Source organism: Periplaneta americana, chromosome 2 (assembly GCF_040183065.1).
Source record: "Periplaneta americana isolate PAMFEO1 chromosome 2, P.americana_PAMFEO1_priV1, whole genome shotgun sequence".
NCBI lineage: Eukaryota > Metazoa > Arthropoda > Insecta > Blattodea > Blattidae > Periplaneta > Periplaneta americana.
Window position 1 is genome coordinate 87222721 of NC_091118.1, and position 16888 is coordinate 87239608.

Here is a 16888-nt window from a genome sequence, read left to right on the forward strand (position 1 = left end):
TGGAAACCAACCAACATTTTAAGCACAAGATATTGAAAGTCTCACTTCTTGTTATAAAGAGAAAAGAAATAATGAAGAGTATGTAATAGTAAGAATGTTTACCATTAAATAAATGAAGGACTAATTACCTAGCTAATTTCGCTGCAGCAATGTGAATAGCCCATTCACATTTTGAATACTGTATATTTTGTCATTACTTTCTTTGAAGCTTATTTACAGTTATTGACTAAGTTTTGGAGCATTTCCCTTATAATTCTTGGTTATAAAACAAATAGATTTTATTAGGAAAGTAGTAATGTATTTATAAGCCATTCTTACAAATTTCACCAGCATTTGTCCAGGCAGATATAAAATGATAAAATAGTTTCAAATTGAGAAAAATAGATTTTTCATATGGGAATGCAATGCGGTTTGTTGTGTTTTCCTTCTAAGAAATTAATAATTTAAGCATATTCATACTAACCCAGATGCTTTACTGTCTTAAATGTTTCTTATGAATTATTTTGCACCTTTTTTTGGGTTAAATCCTTTGGGCATGTGTAGGATGATTTTTGCTTTTATTCCTAGTGTGTTGTGAATAGTGAATCTAATAGTAATGGTATCATGCTTTCTGTATTTGTAGCGTTATGTTTTGAATGTTTCCATAAGGCCTGGTTTTAGCATCATGAATTCTGGATTACTGCTTGGCTGGTTAGTTTATGTGAAACTGTGCTGTAAAGTTATTTATTTTGTACTTTTTCTCTTGTATTCAGGATGACCTGGAGACTTTACGCCATTCCTCAGATCGTGAGCGCTCTCAACTATCAAGCAAGTTGGCTCAAAGTGAAGAAGAGGTTCGACATCTGAAAGACAGAGTGGCTGTTCTCGAGCAGAGGACAAATGCCGAATGCATCAACTTGGGCGCTGAATTGACTGTGGATGAAAGAGTTCAAGCACTGCTAGGAGAAAGAATATTACTTGAAAGAAGGCTAGAGGAAGCTCACGTACATCTTTCAGAAATCAAGTCTTCATGGAGTGGAAAGATATCATCACTAGAAACTCAAGTCGGACGTTTGTGCCGCCAAGCTGCAGAAGAAGGTGCAGAGAGGCGGAGAACAGAACAGGAACGGGATGCATTAATGGAAAGAATCAAAGCTCTGGAGGTTATAGTTGAAAAGGGAAAGTCCACTGGAAAGGAAAAAGATGAAAGAATTGATAGATTGAAAGAAGAAAGGGATGCATTGATAGAGGAGTTAAAAGAAGTGAAGACTAAGAGGGACCAAGAAGTAACCAGTCTACAGCAGGAAATTGTGAGTTTGAGAACTCGCGTGTAGCTGTAGGTTAGAGAGCAACTGGCTGCAGCATCACATTTGAGGCTGAGATGAAACATATCGTACAAAGATTATTACAGTACCCAATAGCAAATGTCTTAAAAATGTGGATTGTAGTATTGTGGCGAAGTCTTTAGAACAAAATAATGGAAATAAGATCTGTAATTCATTAACACCATATGAATTTTGCAATTTCTAACCATCACAGTCATAAATACGGTTAATCCAAGTACAAGAAGCATTTATACTAGTTTTATAATTGTCTTCAAAATTTCAACTTGAAATTGTATTGATTTATATTTGTTTCGTGAAGTAAAATGAAAAATTGCTTAATATGTAGAAAATGTCTTTTGTAGAATGTAAACTTCATAACAAAAGTATCAGGAGACGCTGAAATAGAAGAACTATGTTTCCCAATAATACAGTAACGTATTATATATTGGATTCGTGTTCAATATTGTTAATTACTGCTTGAATAAAAGGTAACAGAATACTTAGATTGTGTGGTTATCAGTTTTTTGTCGTCTTGTTAAATGTTTCCACTATTGTTCTTTGTTATATCCGTTGAATTGTTAGTAAAATATTACCAATATGAATCAGAATTATCACAGGTTTCCTTAAATTTTCATGTGTGTTTTTGCTTGCCTCCATTGTTAGTCAATATGTCAAGTTGTCATATTTTAAAAATCGTCAAGCTTCATATTTTACAGCCAGACTGGCTCTGTTGATATTCAAACATATCCGTATCAAAAATAAATTATGATTGAAACGAGAATTTGAGATGGTTGCGTCCATATGTACATAATGGCAAACATTTTATGTATGTGAATAGATCATGACAATGTTAGAATGTATATACTGTATACTGAAATAATTCTCTAAAAGGACCAAAATTACTTTCTGTTTAATTTTTTGTTGTTGTATTAAGTTACAATCACCGTAGTAATTCTAAATGTTATTTCCATCAGTAACAAAAAGCAATTGAAAAAATAATTATAATACAAATTTGTGTTGAAAAGAATTTCCTCCACTTTCGAATGTGTTTCAGAGACCACGGTATTGTATGATATGATATAAATATATGACTTGAATTTTTTTCTTTCAGACATGATTATGGAAATGATTAATAGGCTAAGCTAGGAAGAAATGTAATAAATTGATTTAAAACAGCAACTAACTCAGTCTTCATATGCTGTTATACTGAATTGTGATCAACACTGTTTCCATTATTTTGTTACAGAGACTGTTGTTAGATGATAGTGTCTATTCCTTTTTTTACAATCTTGTAAGTTATAGTGTTTTAAACAGTGCACTTCAATTGATAATCTAGAATTACCACCTTGGTGGAAATAACAAAAGTAAGGTGAACATGACATAATCCACTTTTGATATTCTGTAACCTCTACTTTATTTTCGTGATAATATTCTTATAAATCATAACTTTTTAACGAAAATATATTGAAGTGCATAGTTTCATATTATCAAGTGTATTCATGTCGATTGTTTTGTTCTTGTTGTAAGTAGATTTCCTTTTATATATTGATAAATTATGTGCAGTATTTATATAAAGCTTGTTAAATTATTGTTACAGTTATTATTAATATTATTATTTCAATGTTATTATCATTTAATGATTACAATTATAATTTCGCTATCACCATAATTATCGCCATGATATTATATTATGCTGATTTATTACCTATGCATTTCCCAATTTTGGTTTATACTAACAAAATGCATGTGGTTTTTGGGTTCTTATTGTTTGCATTATATCACTGATACATAATGTATCTTCACAATGATTTGTTCCCATCATTATGTTACATGATTACTTTTGTTGAGTGATTGAATATGTTGTTTTAATAAATTATGTGCTTGAAGAATGTTCAGTGGATGCTCTGTTTCTATTTTTAATATTTGAGCACGATATCCAATGGTTTTGGTAAAATACAACTCTGGAGGAACTACTCCTCTTTTTCAAATGGTACGTATCTCACTAAATAATGCATGAAAAATGCAAACTCTTCTTTGTACAGTGAAATATTTCCTCCTGAATGTTAACAGCATGTAACATCCTAATTTTAACGACAAGGAGAATGTTCGATTTTGTATTAATTTTATACTCATTGTTGTAGGAATTAGTTGGTGGTGAAAATAAAGATATTAAGACCCGACTGATTGAAGTAGAAAAGAGACTAAAGGTATCAGAAACAGAATGTGCACATCTGAACGTAGCTCTTGAAGGTATGTACATATCCTACTGATTACAGTACATGAATGTTGTTAACATGCTCCAGTCTTCTGCTTGTTTGTCAGCACTTAGCCTGTTTCTTTTTCTCTTGTTTCTCTTCTTTCTCATTTTTTCATCTTAATATCATCATCATCATCATCATCATCATCATCATCATCATCATCATCATCACCATCACCATCACCATCACCATCATCATCATCTTTTTCTTTGTCGTCTTCTCCTTTTCATCCTCTTTGTTTCTTCCTACTTCATCCTGTCTTGCAGGTATGTCTCATTGTTGATTTTCTTGATGTCTCGTTTCTTTCACAGTATTAATTTGTTAGCATTATTTTGATGTTGAAATCATTTCTGTGTTTTGATATAATATTTTGCCAAATGTCACTTTCTTATATTGACACTTTATTATCTTCTCTTTCAAATGTTTAATTGCACTCAGAAATAGTATCTCTGTAGTTTGAATTTTAGCCAGTCTGTTCTGTGAGTTTTTCGAAATATTTAAATTTTTCATTCATTCACTCACTCACTGCAAACCCAGCATTCTCCAATCTTTCCTATTTTCCACCTTCCTCTTAGTCTCTGCTGTATATCACCTGATATTTCTCCCATTCACCATTCTTTCCAGTGCATCCTTCAGTAGGCAGTTTTTTCTTAGCTAGTGACTCAGTCAATTTTCTTCTTCTCTTTCTGATTAGTTTCAGCATTATTGTTTCTTCACCTACTGTTTATAGCACTGCTTCATTTCTTATTCTGTCTGCCCATTTCACCTGTTCCATTCTTCTTCATATCCACATTTCAAATCCTTTTAGTCGTTTCTCTTCATTTCATTGTAATGTCCATGTCTCTACCTCACACAATGCCAAACAAAATAAATTACAGGAAATGTATTGTGATGCTCAAAACATTATTACGAAGTTTTGATATACCTATGTTGTTATACTTGTAACATGTATTAACTGTTAACTTTCTCGTAAAATGAGGCATACACATGTAGTTCGTAATTGCAGCAGATCTCGAATTTTTGTTATGTATATCAGTTATATTGAATGATATCTTACTAATGCAAAAATTGCATAGTTCTAAAAATAAAAAATAAATTTACAGTTCCAGAATAATAAATAGGGCGCCCAATTGTACAAAGTTCCAGATACAATGCATTGCGCATGTGCAGTAAACAAGAGTACCTATATATATATATATGCTACTTGTGGACAGGCGTACGAAACTTGTTGCCTACATACAGGTGGACTGCCATCAAGATTCGGCCCATTACTTTTTATGGTACTGTACCTTAAAACTAGACTTAATATGATATGATATGAATAAAAATGAGCAGTTACTCAACACTAGTTACTATTTATTCAATGAAAACGTTCTTACACCGGTTGTAACAGTTTTCACCTGGGACTATAACATGACAGGATGATGATGATATCTGGAAAGTGAATTAAGTGTGATACACTCACCATTGCTGTTATGTAATCAAATTACCAGCATTTGACTGACAAATCTGATTGAAACCTTGACTGTTTGACAAGAATGTGAATCAAATGGTTGTCGCTAGTGATAAGGAAGTATAATTACACTGATCACAATTTTATCAGTATGCATTCTCCTTTCCACTTCATCTCATTGACTAAATGCTATATTTTTCACGTGGAATTTAAATCTGCGTTTTTAATGTATACATTTGTCTTGTACTGGCAATTGTAAATTTGTTTCATTCCCATATTCTTCAGTTCTCTCATGATGCATAGATGGTAAACTAGAACAATAAAGGATAACATATACGAAGGGTACACGGGAAAAACGATCAAGGTCCATCAAAAATCGAAATTGAGTTAATAATGCTATCTTATAGTGGAAAGGAAGTACTATCATGTGGTCTAGCTAGCAATAAGAAATCATCGTTCTTGACATTCCACTACGTCAATTTCTATTAAATACACACATAACAAAGTATTAAGTGCTTAAACTTTAAAATTCGTTTTTCTCGAAACTTTCTAAAATGAACCTTGATCGTTATTCCTGTGTACCCTTCATTTACATTGTCATTCGGTAGTTGAATCCAGAAAAGTTGCCATACATACTGGAAAACCAGAAATGTTCCAGAATTTATTGATGAAAAAATGTATAAGAAATCCTAAAATGTCGAAATAGTACGAAACATTGCAATAAAATAATCTTCTCCTTAGCGTGAATTTTCATTCATCCAGTCACATTTATTTTTTACCAGTTTTGCGAGGAAGAATTATGGCAGCATAAGGTGAAGCAGAGATAGATATTGTTCAAACTTTTTAATATTATACAATAGTTTCATATCTATGATAGGCTGAAACCTCCTGAACTGTTACAAAGGCATTATTGTAAAAAAATTCAAATTCATAGGTAATTGAATGATCAGATCTCTAGATATGGATGACCAAGACTTTCCTGAATCCCATTAGATTGGCACTGTGAAGAATTATTTCTGAGATTGGGGTATCTGTAAGGCGAAATTCATTAGTACCAATGATAAAATAATTGCTGCAGAAGAGTAATTTTCACTTGGGCAAGGAATAGCCAATATAATCCTTGTGGTGGCAGTCCGTCGTTTGAGTGTTGGATTCAGTGACACATGCAGCATAAATGTAAGCAAAGGTAGCCTGCTACCAACTGAGTGTAATAAAATTCCTGTTTACATATAAGATACTCTTTCTCAGTATTGTAAGATGATAGGACAGGTGGAAGTAAACTTTTTTTAGAACACGATTATATACAATGCGTAGATTTCCTGACCTCTTATCTTAACCAATTCTGAGAAATGTCTCACAGCAACAAGGACATAGGAGAGCTGCCACTGTATAATAAAACATCTAAATCGTTGGTTTACCTCTAAAACTTTGTAATTGTATTTGAGGAAATTGGACAGGAGAGCAAAGTAACTTTTTGTTGTTTTTATACCCAGCTAACAACTATTATGCAGTTGTTATTTATAAAATATATAAACACTTTTTGGACTTAACGAGATGTTATCAGCAGATACATTTTCAAAATATACTCAGATTTTAACATTCGGGAAATATTGGACATACGAGGTTTCAGAAGAAAGCAGACGAAATTGACTCTTGAATTCAAAGATGGGTTTCTTTTACATGTTATAAATTTATGACATGACCCTCACTGCTTAGTTTTTTTTATTTTAGTACGTTATTTTACGACGCTTTATCAACATCTTAGGTTATTCAGCGTCTGAATGAGATGAAGGTGATAATGCCAGTGAAATGAGTCCGGGGTCCAGCACTGAAAGTTATCCAGCATTTGCTCGTATTGGGTTGAGGGAAAACCCCGGAAAAACCTCAACCAGGTAACTTGCCCCAACTGGGATTCGAACCCGGGCCACCTGGTTTCGCGGCCAGACGCGCTGACCGTTACTCCACAGGTGTGGACCTGCTTTAGTTTCCCTTCCAAGGAAAGCCATGCTGAAGACTTTTGTTGCTTTTAAAAATTCAAAGCCCTTGACATTAGTCAAACATGCAAACCTCAAATCTAGTGGAAAAGTTATTTTGTTCACTGTTAGATGTGAAATTTATGAATGCACATTCATCTGTTGGTGATGTATTTTTAAAGCGAAAAAATATTTTTTGCTTGGTTTTCTTCAGATGGAATGGAAAGTGGGGATTCTCATGTGATGTAAAAGAACTCTGTCCAGTCAGGGGCGTATTTTGCGGGCTACCGGCGGTAGCCCAAGGAAATTACAAAAGAAAAAGTTTATAATATAACATAATGTAATAATTTTGTATTATTAGTTTTACCATAGTAATTAAAATTAAAGTAATTGTTAGATATATTTTGTGTAATAATAGGGTCAGCGGTAGCCCAAACCCTTTAACCAGTATACGCCACTGTGTCCAGTTAAATTTACTGGTTATTCTTCATTCAGCTCTGTTAATCATCAGCCTCATCTATCATTCTGTCATCAGCCTTAAAGTTGCTCCTACCTCAGAAATATAATTAAGCTCACTCTACTATAATTCCAGAAACATTCTGGTTATAACAAACACAAATAATATATTAAGACTCATAACATTACTCCCTCTACAGCACTACAGTTGTACACACAAAACAAACCCATTGTTGAAGAAATTAATGAACAAGCTGCAAAAAATTTCCTTAAAATCAAATCTCTACCAGACATAACATGGATAAAACAAAAACCAACAACACAGAACCTATAAACACAAACAGATATAGTAAAATGGAGCACAGAGTATCTCAACAAATTAAACATAACAATGGAAGTAGAAAAAGCTGCACCACTACAAAATCCACAAGACTACCACTTGTACAACATTAACCTCAATTTAATAGAAACAGTAAAGAAAGGTCAACATACAAAAGAAGAACTAAAACAGATAACGTTATGCACTATTACAGAGAGATACTCATCAGAATGGCTACACATCTATACAGATGGCTCATTAATAAATAGAGGAACAAATGCCGGAGATGGAGTACACTCAATCTCTTTTTTCACACTATATAGCTACAGGTGAAAACAAATCAAATTTTGATGCAGAAACTGAAGCAATACTTTCTGCCCTAGAGCAATTACAATGTAGATCAAAAATGTTTCACAATGCTGTCTTACTAGTCGACTCAAAAGCTATAATACAAGCAATAGCATCAAACAAATTGCCTCTTACAAATAAAATTAATTAAATCCGAAAACTAATGAAAATACTAGAAAACTTACAGAAGAAAATAACACTTGCAATGGATACCATCACATGTTGGCATAAGTTGGAATGAAATTGCTGATGAATTAGCAAAAAAAAAGGCACAAAACTGCATAGACAAAACAAAGTTTTGAGTAGACACACATTAGGCATCAAAATTAAAACCAAATCAGAAGCAGAAATACTTCATAAAATTGATCAACAATCACAAGGGAAAAAATGGACAGATGTCAACAAACTTTGGAAAACATATAGCTTAAAACCAAGACAAGAAGCTGTTGCTGCCTTCAGATTGAACACCGGTCATGACTGTCTTGCAGCACATCTCTGCAAAAATTGGAATCCTTAATACTGAAGAATGCCCCTTATGCAACTTACCAGGTCCATCTATGGGAAGAGAACACCTATTCACTGAACAAGGAAGCACAACAAAATAAAAACTTTTCTCAACTTTATTGGGAAGCAAGAAGCAAAATGGGTTAAATGATCCCAAATTGCGGCATACTGTGGGATATTCGACGCCAAATAATACTCAATGTAATGATGATTATGAGATCTGGGTTCTTGCGTGGTCAGAGTTAAGGGATTTTTATATTTTCAGTGATGTCCATAGATGCTGACTTCGGGGGTGCTTTACATTTTGAGCACCCCCAAAATAATTCTGGGGGTGCTCGGCACCCCTAATATTATTTATATACAGTCTTCCTAGTTCCCATAACTATCCAAACTAATGGTACAAAGATCAGATGCTGGTGCAAAAGCATATGGCTTTCTAGTACAGTTGCAGTTGTTTAATTTTGTATCACCTAAACCTACTTGTGAAGGTTGATGCTGCCAATACTGCATTGCAAAATCGAACCTTGTCTTTCAAGAAAGCTGTGTGTTTTCTGCAATGCCTGCGTTCCACAATTCAATTTTCCTTACGTAATGGATTTCCACATTCTGGAGTGAAGTAACATATAAATCAACAACGGCATTGCCTGAGCCACAACTCCCATGTAACTGGCAGCAATCTCGACGCTTGAACACTGGATGCATGCCACATGTCGTAAAGAGTTTTACGAAGTTATTGACAGTATGACTACATCAACTGTTGCCCTAGAAATTGAATGTCATATTCAACCAATCAGACACTATGTATTACAAAAGGATCTAAAAATACATTTAAAATTGTAAGTCTCATCCAGATCTCAGATGTTCTTCAAACTGTCAGATAATATCCTGTGTAGTTTCTATAAAATAAACAAAGAAAAAATACCAATCTATATCACAGACACATTCATTGCTAAACTCCAGTTGTGAACGAAAATTCTCCATGGAAATGGGTGATTCCAGATCATAGCATACAAATTCCAAGAAATCATTCCAAAAATGATCCTCCATACACTCTTAAGTTAGATGCCATGGAACTACTCTGGGATCACCTTCAAATTTGTACAGATGGATCTCTAAACCCTAATTATGGGACATCAGGAGCAGGGTATTATATTCCAAAATATCAAGAAAGTTACTTCATGCCATGTTCATTCTCCTCCAGTCTTGATACTGAATTGCTAGCTATTGATGCTGCTCTTCAGTGTGTTACTCAAATACTAGCTAATTAAAGAAATACTCCTGAATAGTTCATTCTTTATCTGTAATATTCTTTTACACGTAAAACTCAAGAATAATGGTATTTTACAAACAACTTCAAATTAGTGTAGCTTTGAAAATATTGAGATTAGGACGAATGTTTAGATGACATTTTTTGCTCAGAATGTCTTCGGAAATAAGCTCTGTAAGTGACGGCAAATCCTCATGAATCACCCTGTATATTGTACTTTTATACTTTATTCTTAAGATTGTTCTTTTATGATTATATAATTTCATTCATATCATCTTCTGTGTTTTATACACAAAATTTGTCTGCTTTCTCGTCAATTTTGCAACAAACACATAATATTGTGGGGCAGAATGACATTAGCATAATAATATTGAGATAATAGAGTGAGTGTTACCAGTTGTAATTTTCATCACTATACTTAGCACTAAAAATGGGACAGTGTGCATTAATGTACAGTGGAATCCCTTGTATCCGGCACCCAAATAACCAGCAGTTGTAAAACAATGGCACTTTTGAATAAGAAGGAGAAAACTGAAAATAGGAGGGAACATCAGCAAGAAAGTTACAAATTGCAATAGCAACCTACATTTTTTAATGAGGTGCCTGAAGCTATCACCACTAGATGGCAGTATTATCAATGTACGTACAAATAAAATAAAGAAACATCATCCAGATCGCTAACACTAACTCTCTTTAAGTTTATTTATACACACTTTAACATCTGTGGGTATACCAATAGACCATTTTAATTATGTCGAGTTCCTGTTTTTGTCTGTTGTAGATTGTGTTCATGGAACTGATTTTAGATTTTGTTTAATGTTTATGGTATTGATGCGGTGATGTAAATTTCCAATCCAGCATTTGCCTTTGTGACTGAGGTAAACCATGAAAAACCTCAGTCGTATTGGTCGACCACTGGGTTCGAACCTGGGATCTCCCAAATGCGAGTCTCAAACACTTATTGTTTGAGCCAACTCACTCAGTAATGCTAACTTTTCATCAGGAAGTGAGGCTGGAAGCCATCATTTTTTAAAGCGAGCAAGAACCTATGTTTGCTTCACAGATTCCTGTTATATGCTATACAGTTGTGCATTATGCATACATATATGTATGTTTCTCACAAACTGCTAATCATATGCCACTTTTGGGTGCAAAAACCACAGATGTCAAACCTACCGAGATAACTAACTGCACATGAGGAAGTGAGGTAGAAGCTGCCATTTTTAAAGCAGATAAGCACCTGTGTTGGAACCGTAGATTTCTGTTATATGCTATATAGATGTGTAGTATACACATGTATGAAGTGTTAAGTTATTACAAAATACCGATGTAATGCTCCACTTTTGGGTGCACAAACAGCTATTATGTAATAGCAATTGCAAGATGTCGGACCTCTGCACTAATGTACCAATGTCTTTAAATAACCTATTAAATTATTTTCCTGTTAACTGGCAAAAACTGGCTTTGCCATAGTTGCTGGATATGAGGAATTGTACTAAGATGATATAGTTCAGAAGAGATACAATTTTTTTTTTTTATTTACAGTAAATGCGCCTAAATTAGTACCCTATTTGTATTTACATAATTATCTAGAAATTTTCCGATGTTGTGGTTTTAATATGATGAATGGCACTTCCACATTTGAAAACAACGTTTTTTTAATGACTGTATAATTTGTTGTTGAACTGATCTTTTCAATCAGTATACTAAAGCTTTTTACAGTCAACATTCAGGTAATCTGTAAAATAATAGTGTTATTTTTTAATTACCATCTCACGAAATTATTGTTCACTTTAGAATCTGTATCACTTATTTCCAGATAGAATGAAACGTAATTTGTATTGAGATGCTTAGGGGAACAAAATGGTAAGCACCATTATGGAAGTTTTAAGATACAGCAAAAATGAATTTGCAGTTGTTCCAGAAATCTGAATAATTTTATTCGAACTTCCGTTGTTTACTGAAAGTGTTTTATCACCATCCTAGTTTCATATTACAGAAATAAAACGAAGAGCAAAGGATCACACGTCAAGTACATTGAAAAAATTGGAAGAGAGTAGTGGAGATACCATTGTGTTACTCAAAATGAAAGGTTAGGTTGTTATAGTAATATACCATCGTTATCATCATCATATAAGTGAAGTTCCAAATGCCTAGATAGTCATTAGTCATATCTTAAACGTATGTTATCACTCATCACTTAAATCACTCACATGCCCATTTTCCGAACGTGTCAATTTAAATGACAGAAAAAATGTATGATGTATAGGTGGAATATACTCCAGGAGAGATAAGACGTCAGCTTTCCGACTGATCTGGATCCGTCATATTTCAGCTGAAGTGCAGGAACTGAGCTCTGCTTTCCATGTTTTCGGAGATTAAGTTCATGCCAGACATCATTACAAACTGTGTAACTGATAATACTGATGACGGATTTTCTGATGTGACCTTCAACTGACATACATCCCTTATGTTGACATCTAGTCCATTAACATTCTTTTTTCTGAAGACAAACGCCCTTTTTAGATGACATAATGTATGGAAGAAGTGCTCCCTTGTCATATCATACAGTCTGGGCCTACATATTTCTTTTGTACAACATTACCTGTTCGAGAGATATATTCTTCAACCATATTACGCTTCTTTTGCTTCATTTTATGCTTGAAGTACGTCTGAATCTTTTCCGAAAAGGTCTCTTTGTCTCTTCTTCTGCCTCTTCATCACAGATATCATTTGCAGAGGATTGTTGCTCATTCATTTTCTCCCTCTCATTAGTCACCTATATGGCAAACATTATTATTATAATGATTAGTTATATAATTATTTATATAAATAACTATTATTATTATTATTACTATTAATATTATTAATTTAATTATTATTAATAATATTATTATTTATTATCATAATCATCATATATTTACAATTGAAGAGTCCACTGCAAGAATGATGGATGTCACTTTCTTGTCGAAAATGAACCAAGATGGTCAATGCATAGCTTAAGACATATAGAGTGTACATAGAGAGTTATATGGCATTAACACTGATAGGCATTGTCCAGTAATGATCGGAAAATCACAGTTAAGCTTTGAGCGCTAAGCATTTCAAACTTTCAATTGCTTCTCCTGCAAAGTGTATTCCAAATGACATCCATCATTCTTGCAGTGGACTCTTAAATTGATAAATTCCGAAGCCTAAATCAGAAGAAATATGGCAATAACATGCCAATGTACGTATTTCAGAAACTTAATGGTAAGTACATGCACTTATCATTATGTTAGCGAAATGCAGATAGTACAATTTATATGCAAATCTACGTACCTCTGAGTCATCAGAACTGTGAGCAATATATTTTGGATCCTCATCGCTGTCATGAAGTTCAATCAGAGTACTCTCAGCTTCTTCAAAATCGTGTAATTTGGTTACAATCACAGGAGATGCACAGATATTCTTCTTAGCAGCAGCCATTTTACTTGTCACTTACCATTGTGTTACTACTACATGCAGCAACCGGCATTTACCATATGGCCTCCCCCTACTATCCATTGAGGATATTCGAAATTTTTATCCACCATCAATAACAGGAACTGCCAAAAGCAACAATTGTAGTTGAAGATCCCAAAATACACGATAGTGGTGTTTACCATTATGTTCACCCGAGCAGCTCGTAATTATGTAGAAATTTTCCGATGTGGTTTTAATATGTTGAATGGTACTTCCACATTTAAAAACTTTTTTTAATGACTGTGTATAATTTGTTATTGAACTGATCTTTTCAATCAGTATGCTAAAGCTTTTTACAGTCAACATTCAGGTAATCCGTAAAATAATAGTGTTATTTTTTTAATTACAATCTCACGAAATTATGTTGTATCACTTATTTCCAGATAGAGTGAAACGTAATTTATATGTGAAAAAGAGTGAAACGTAATTTATATGTGAAAATTTGAATTTAAAGAGAAACTTGGATGCTATGTAATAATTAAAGTCTAGAAAGTGACATGAACAGCCTTTTTTCATACATATTTGTGATTTCAACAGTATAAAAAGTAATTTGCTTTCTTCTGACCTCGGTAAGTGATCATTTTCCCAGCTTTCGAGCATTTTAACATGAATAGTGACTATGAGTAAAATAATATAATGAAGAGTGAGTTATTTGTCTGTGGGTTAATTGATCACTTAAAGGACCCTCACTGTACTTTTTCTTCTAAAATTACTAGTTCAATGGTATAAACAAATACAGGAAATACCACCACTATATACTTTGCTTTCTAAAATTTCTAGCTCAGTGTTATAAAAAATGGAGATCACCACCACCATCATCACGACCACCACCATCAGTTTAGACATAGTGAAAATTAGTAGTAGTTTCCCATTTATTTCTGCACCAGTAATGAAATTATGGAAAAACAACAATTATGACTAGCAAACCAGAAGAATCATAAAGATGCATTGCTAGCACCATCTTTGTTCATCATAATTTCTACTTGGACTCACTGAAATCTAAATCTGGATCTCCAGGACGGAATGGCAATCCTTTAATCGTTAAGTTTAGTAGATAAATATTCAGTAAGCTTTGTAGAATATCAAACTAAATAATCTGTATTTTGTTTAGGCGAAAAATCAGGAAATGCTACCTTGCATTTGGAAGTGGCTCGGTTGAGGGATTCTCTGGAAGCAGAACGAACTCGTACTGCTAACCTGAGCATCTCACTGGACCGGGAGCGAGGAGAGAAAGATGAGACATTATTACGTAATGCTCAAGTTAACCAGCAGGTAGAACTTGCAAAACAAGAGCTAAGGGAACAAGAGCAGGAATCTGCAGAGCTTCACACCAAGATCGCATCTTTGGAGAGGAAACTCTCAGAAAAGGACAAGGTACATCCATTTCTTACAGTTCTTTTATTTATTTTATTCATACTAGGATGTGATGCAAAGTTGATGTCTATTGGTTCAAGGTAATCCTACTTTACTACATTTAAACATGTACGTATTGACTTGAAAATATTTTCAGACAAATATTGCATTTCTAAATGACATACTGGTACATTCGGACATAATTTTTCTTAAATTGAACTTTTTAGAGTTTTTATATGAAATATATATTGATGAAGGATGTGCTGTTTATATAACCAGTTGTTTTAACTGCACTTTCAGATTCCATATTGTCATCATTTTAAAAGACAATAAAGCAACAAATTTTGAACATACACAATAGTGAATAAGTTTAGATAAAATCCTTATAATATTCAATTTTTATTTTATGTTATCATTTCTCTTATAACCTACAGTAACCTTGCCTTTTTTTATTGTTTTAGGATATTGATAGAATAAAAGCAGACTCTGAAGAACTGTCTAGGCGAATAAAAGACTTGGAAATGGTGGAACACGACAAACAAGTTGCATCAAATATGGAGAAAGAGCTGAGAAGTAATATAAGTGACCTAGAAGAGCAGTTAGTTGAAAAAAATAAGGTAATCATGTTGAATATTTTGCTTAAAGTGCATTGACAGTTCTTATTTTTACATTGTTTATACTTAATACCAGTATTTTTTTCAGGTGGAACACACCAGAACGTGTTCCAGCACCTTTTTGTTGTATTTTTCATTATGGAACCAAGAAATGTGTTTCAATAATTTTGTTTTTAATATAATTTTTTAGGCATTGAAAGTCATAAACTTGGACGAAAAATGCGTTAAAATGGCAAAATTCTCATGCATTGGGCAATAATCATATCTCTGTCCGCTGTAATATATTCTACACAAAGGCCCAATGATGATGATGATGAAGATGGTGATAACGTTGACATTGACGACAGTAAAGAATAAGAATAAAATAATTATGTAGTGATAAAGGAAAGGAGAATGCCCAAGAAAACTTATTGAAATATAGACCTACCGTTTGTCATTACAAAATTAATTTCGGTTAAATGGGCTTTAGACCCTGGTTCTTGGCATAACAGTCAATTATCTGATGGGTCAAATAAATTTGCACCATTTTATTTATGTGTGCATGATGAGTATGTGTGTGGTACTTTCACGGTTTCAATATGAAGTTAACTTTAATTATGAATATCTGACCATATGTTTCTATATTGTAATGTTATTTAATTTTTTTCATTCAGATTCCCTTCCTCTTCTCTCTGTCTTTTACACATTGTTCCTCTTTTGTGGCCCTATCTCCAACAGGGATCTCTTTTGTAGCAAGTGACATCCTGTCACAGGTCCATTTCACGAGATTACTATAGCAACAAAGTATGCTTCTTTCTCCTCCCCTCCTAAATTGAATATGATTTTTATACTATATACCTACTGTTAGTCTGAAGTTACTGTATATAAATTTATTTTTGAAAATACATATATTATAAATTGATACGAGTAAGAAGGAATATACAGTAATTTCCGAGTTTGGATCCCACTTATTTAACTTACATGCCATCCTTATTTACACTTAATAATTACACGAAATACATAGAGCATTATGGTGCTGCAAAAAGAAAATAATTAGAGTTTTTGCTGTAAATACATGTTTTCAGAATTCTGTTACTGAAATATGGTTTTGGGACACACTGTCTTATCTGTCTACCTGTCTTTTTTTTTTTTTTCACGTTAAGTATTTGCAAGTTAATTTATTTGGGAAGCATATCCATAAAAGTTATTATTTCCTAGTTACCACTGTAAATAAATTGTACTCTGAAAAAAATTTCAAAATTCGTTATTTGTTGGTGTTGTTTTCTAATGCCAGGCATTTGACAATAAAGTCATTTGACCTCTTGCACTCCAATATTTTAATGAAAATGGCAAGTTGTAGCCGTAAGTGAACACCATATTATTTTGGCAATAATGACTTCTCCAGTTGATTTTGTTTCTAACGAAGTAGTACTCTTACAGATCATAATCATGTTGAGAAAATACTTCCTTCTGGATTATAATTTTAAATTAAATTTATCATCATAATTCACTCTGGTATTTATTACCTTAAAGCAAGAGGAGATTTCAAGCTGAAA

General features: G+C 33.3%; 1 protein-coding gene across 2 annotated transcripts in view; it reads left to right on the top strand.

The window, feature by feature from the left end:
- The window catches only part of LOC138694388 (golgin subfamily A member 1-like), a 128505-nt gene that overhangs the window by 99129 nt on the left and 12488 nt on the right, over window positions 1-16888 (top strand). Inside the window, exons 6-9 of one of the 2 annotated variants that reach the window (XM_069818075.1) lie at window positions 753-1289; window positions 3446-3554; window positions 14498-14760; window positions 15201-15356. In XM_069818075.1, coding sequence (XP_069674176.1) covers window positions 753-1289; window positions 3446-3554; window positions 14498-14760; window positions 15201-15356 — 1065 coding nt within the window. The remainder of the gene's footprint in view (window positions 1-752; window positions 1290-3445; window positions 3555-14497; window positions 14761-15200; window positions 15357-16888) is intronic. The other variant, XM_069818076.1, reaches the window with a different exon arrangement.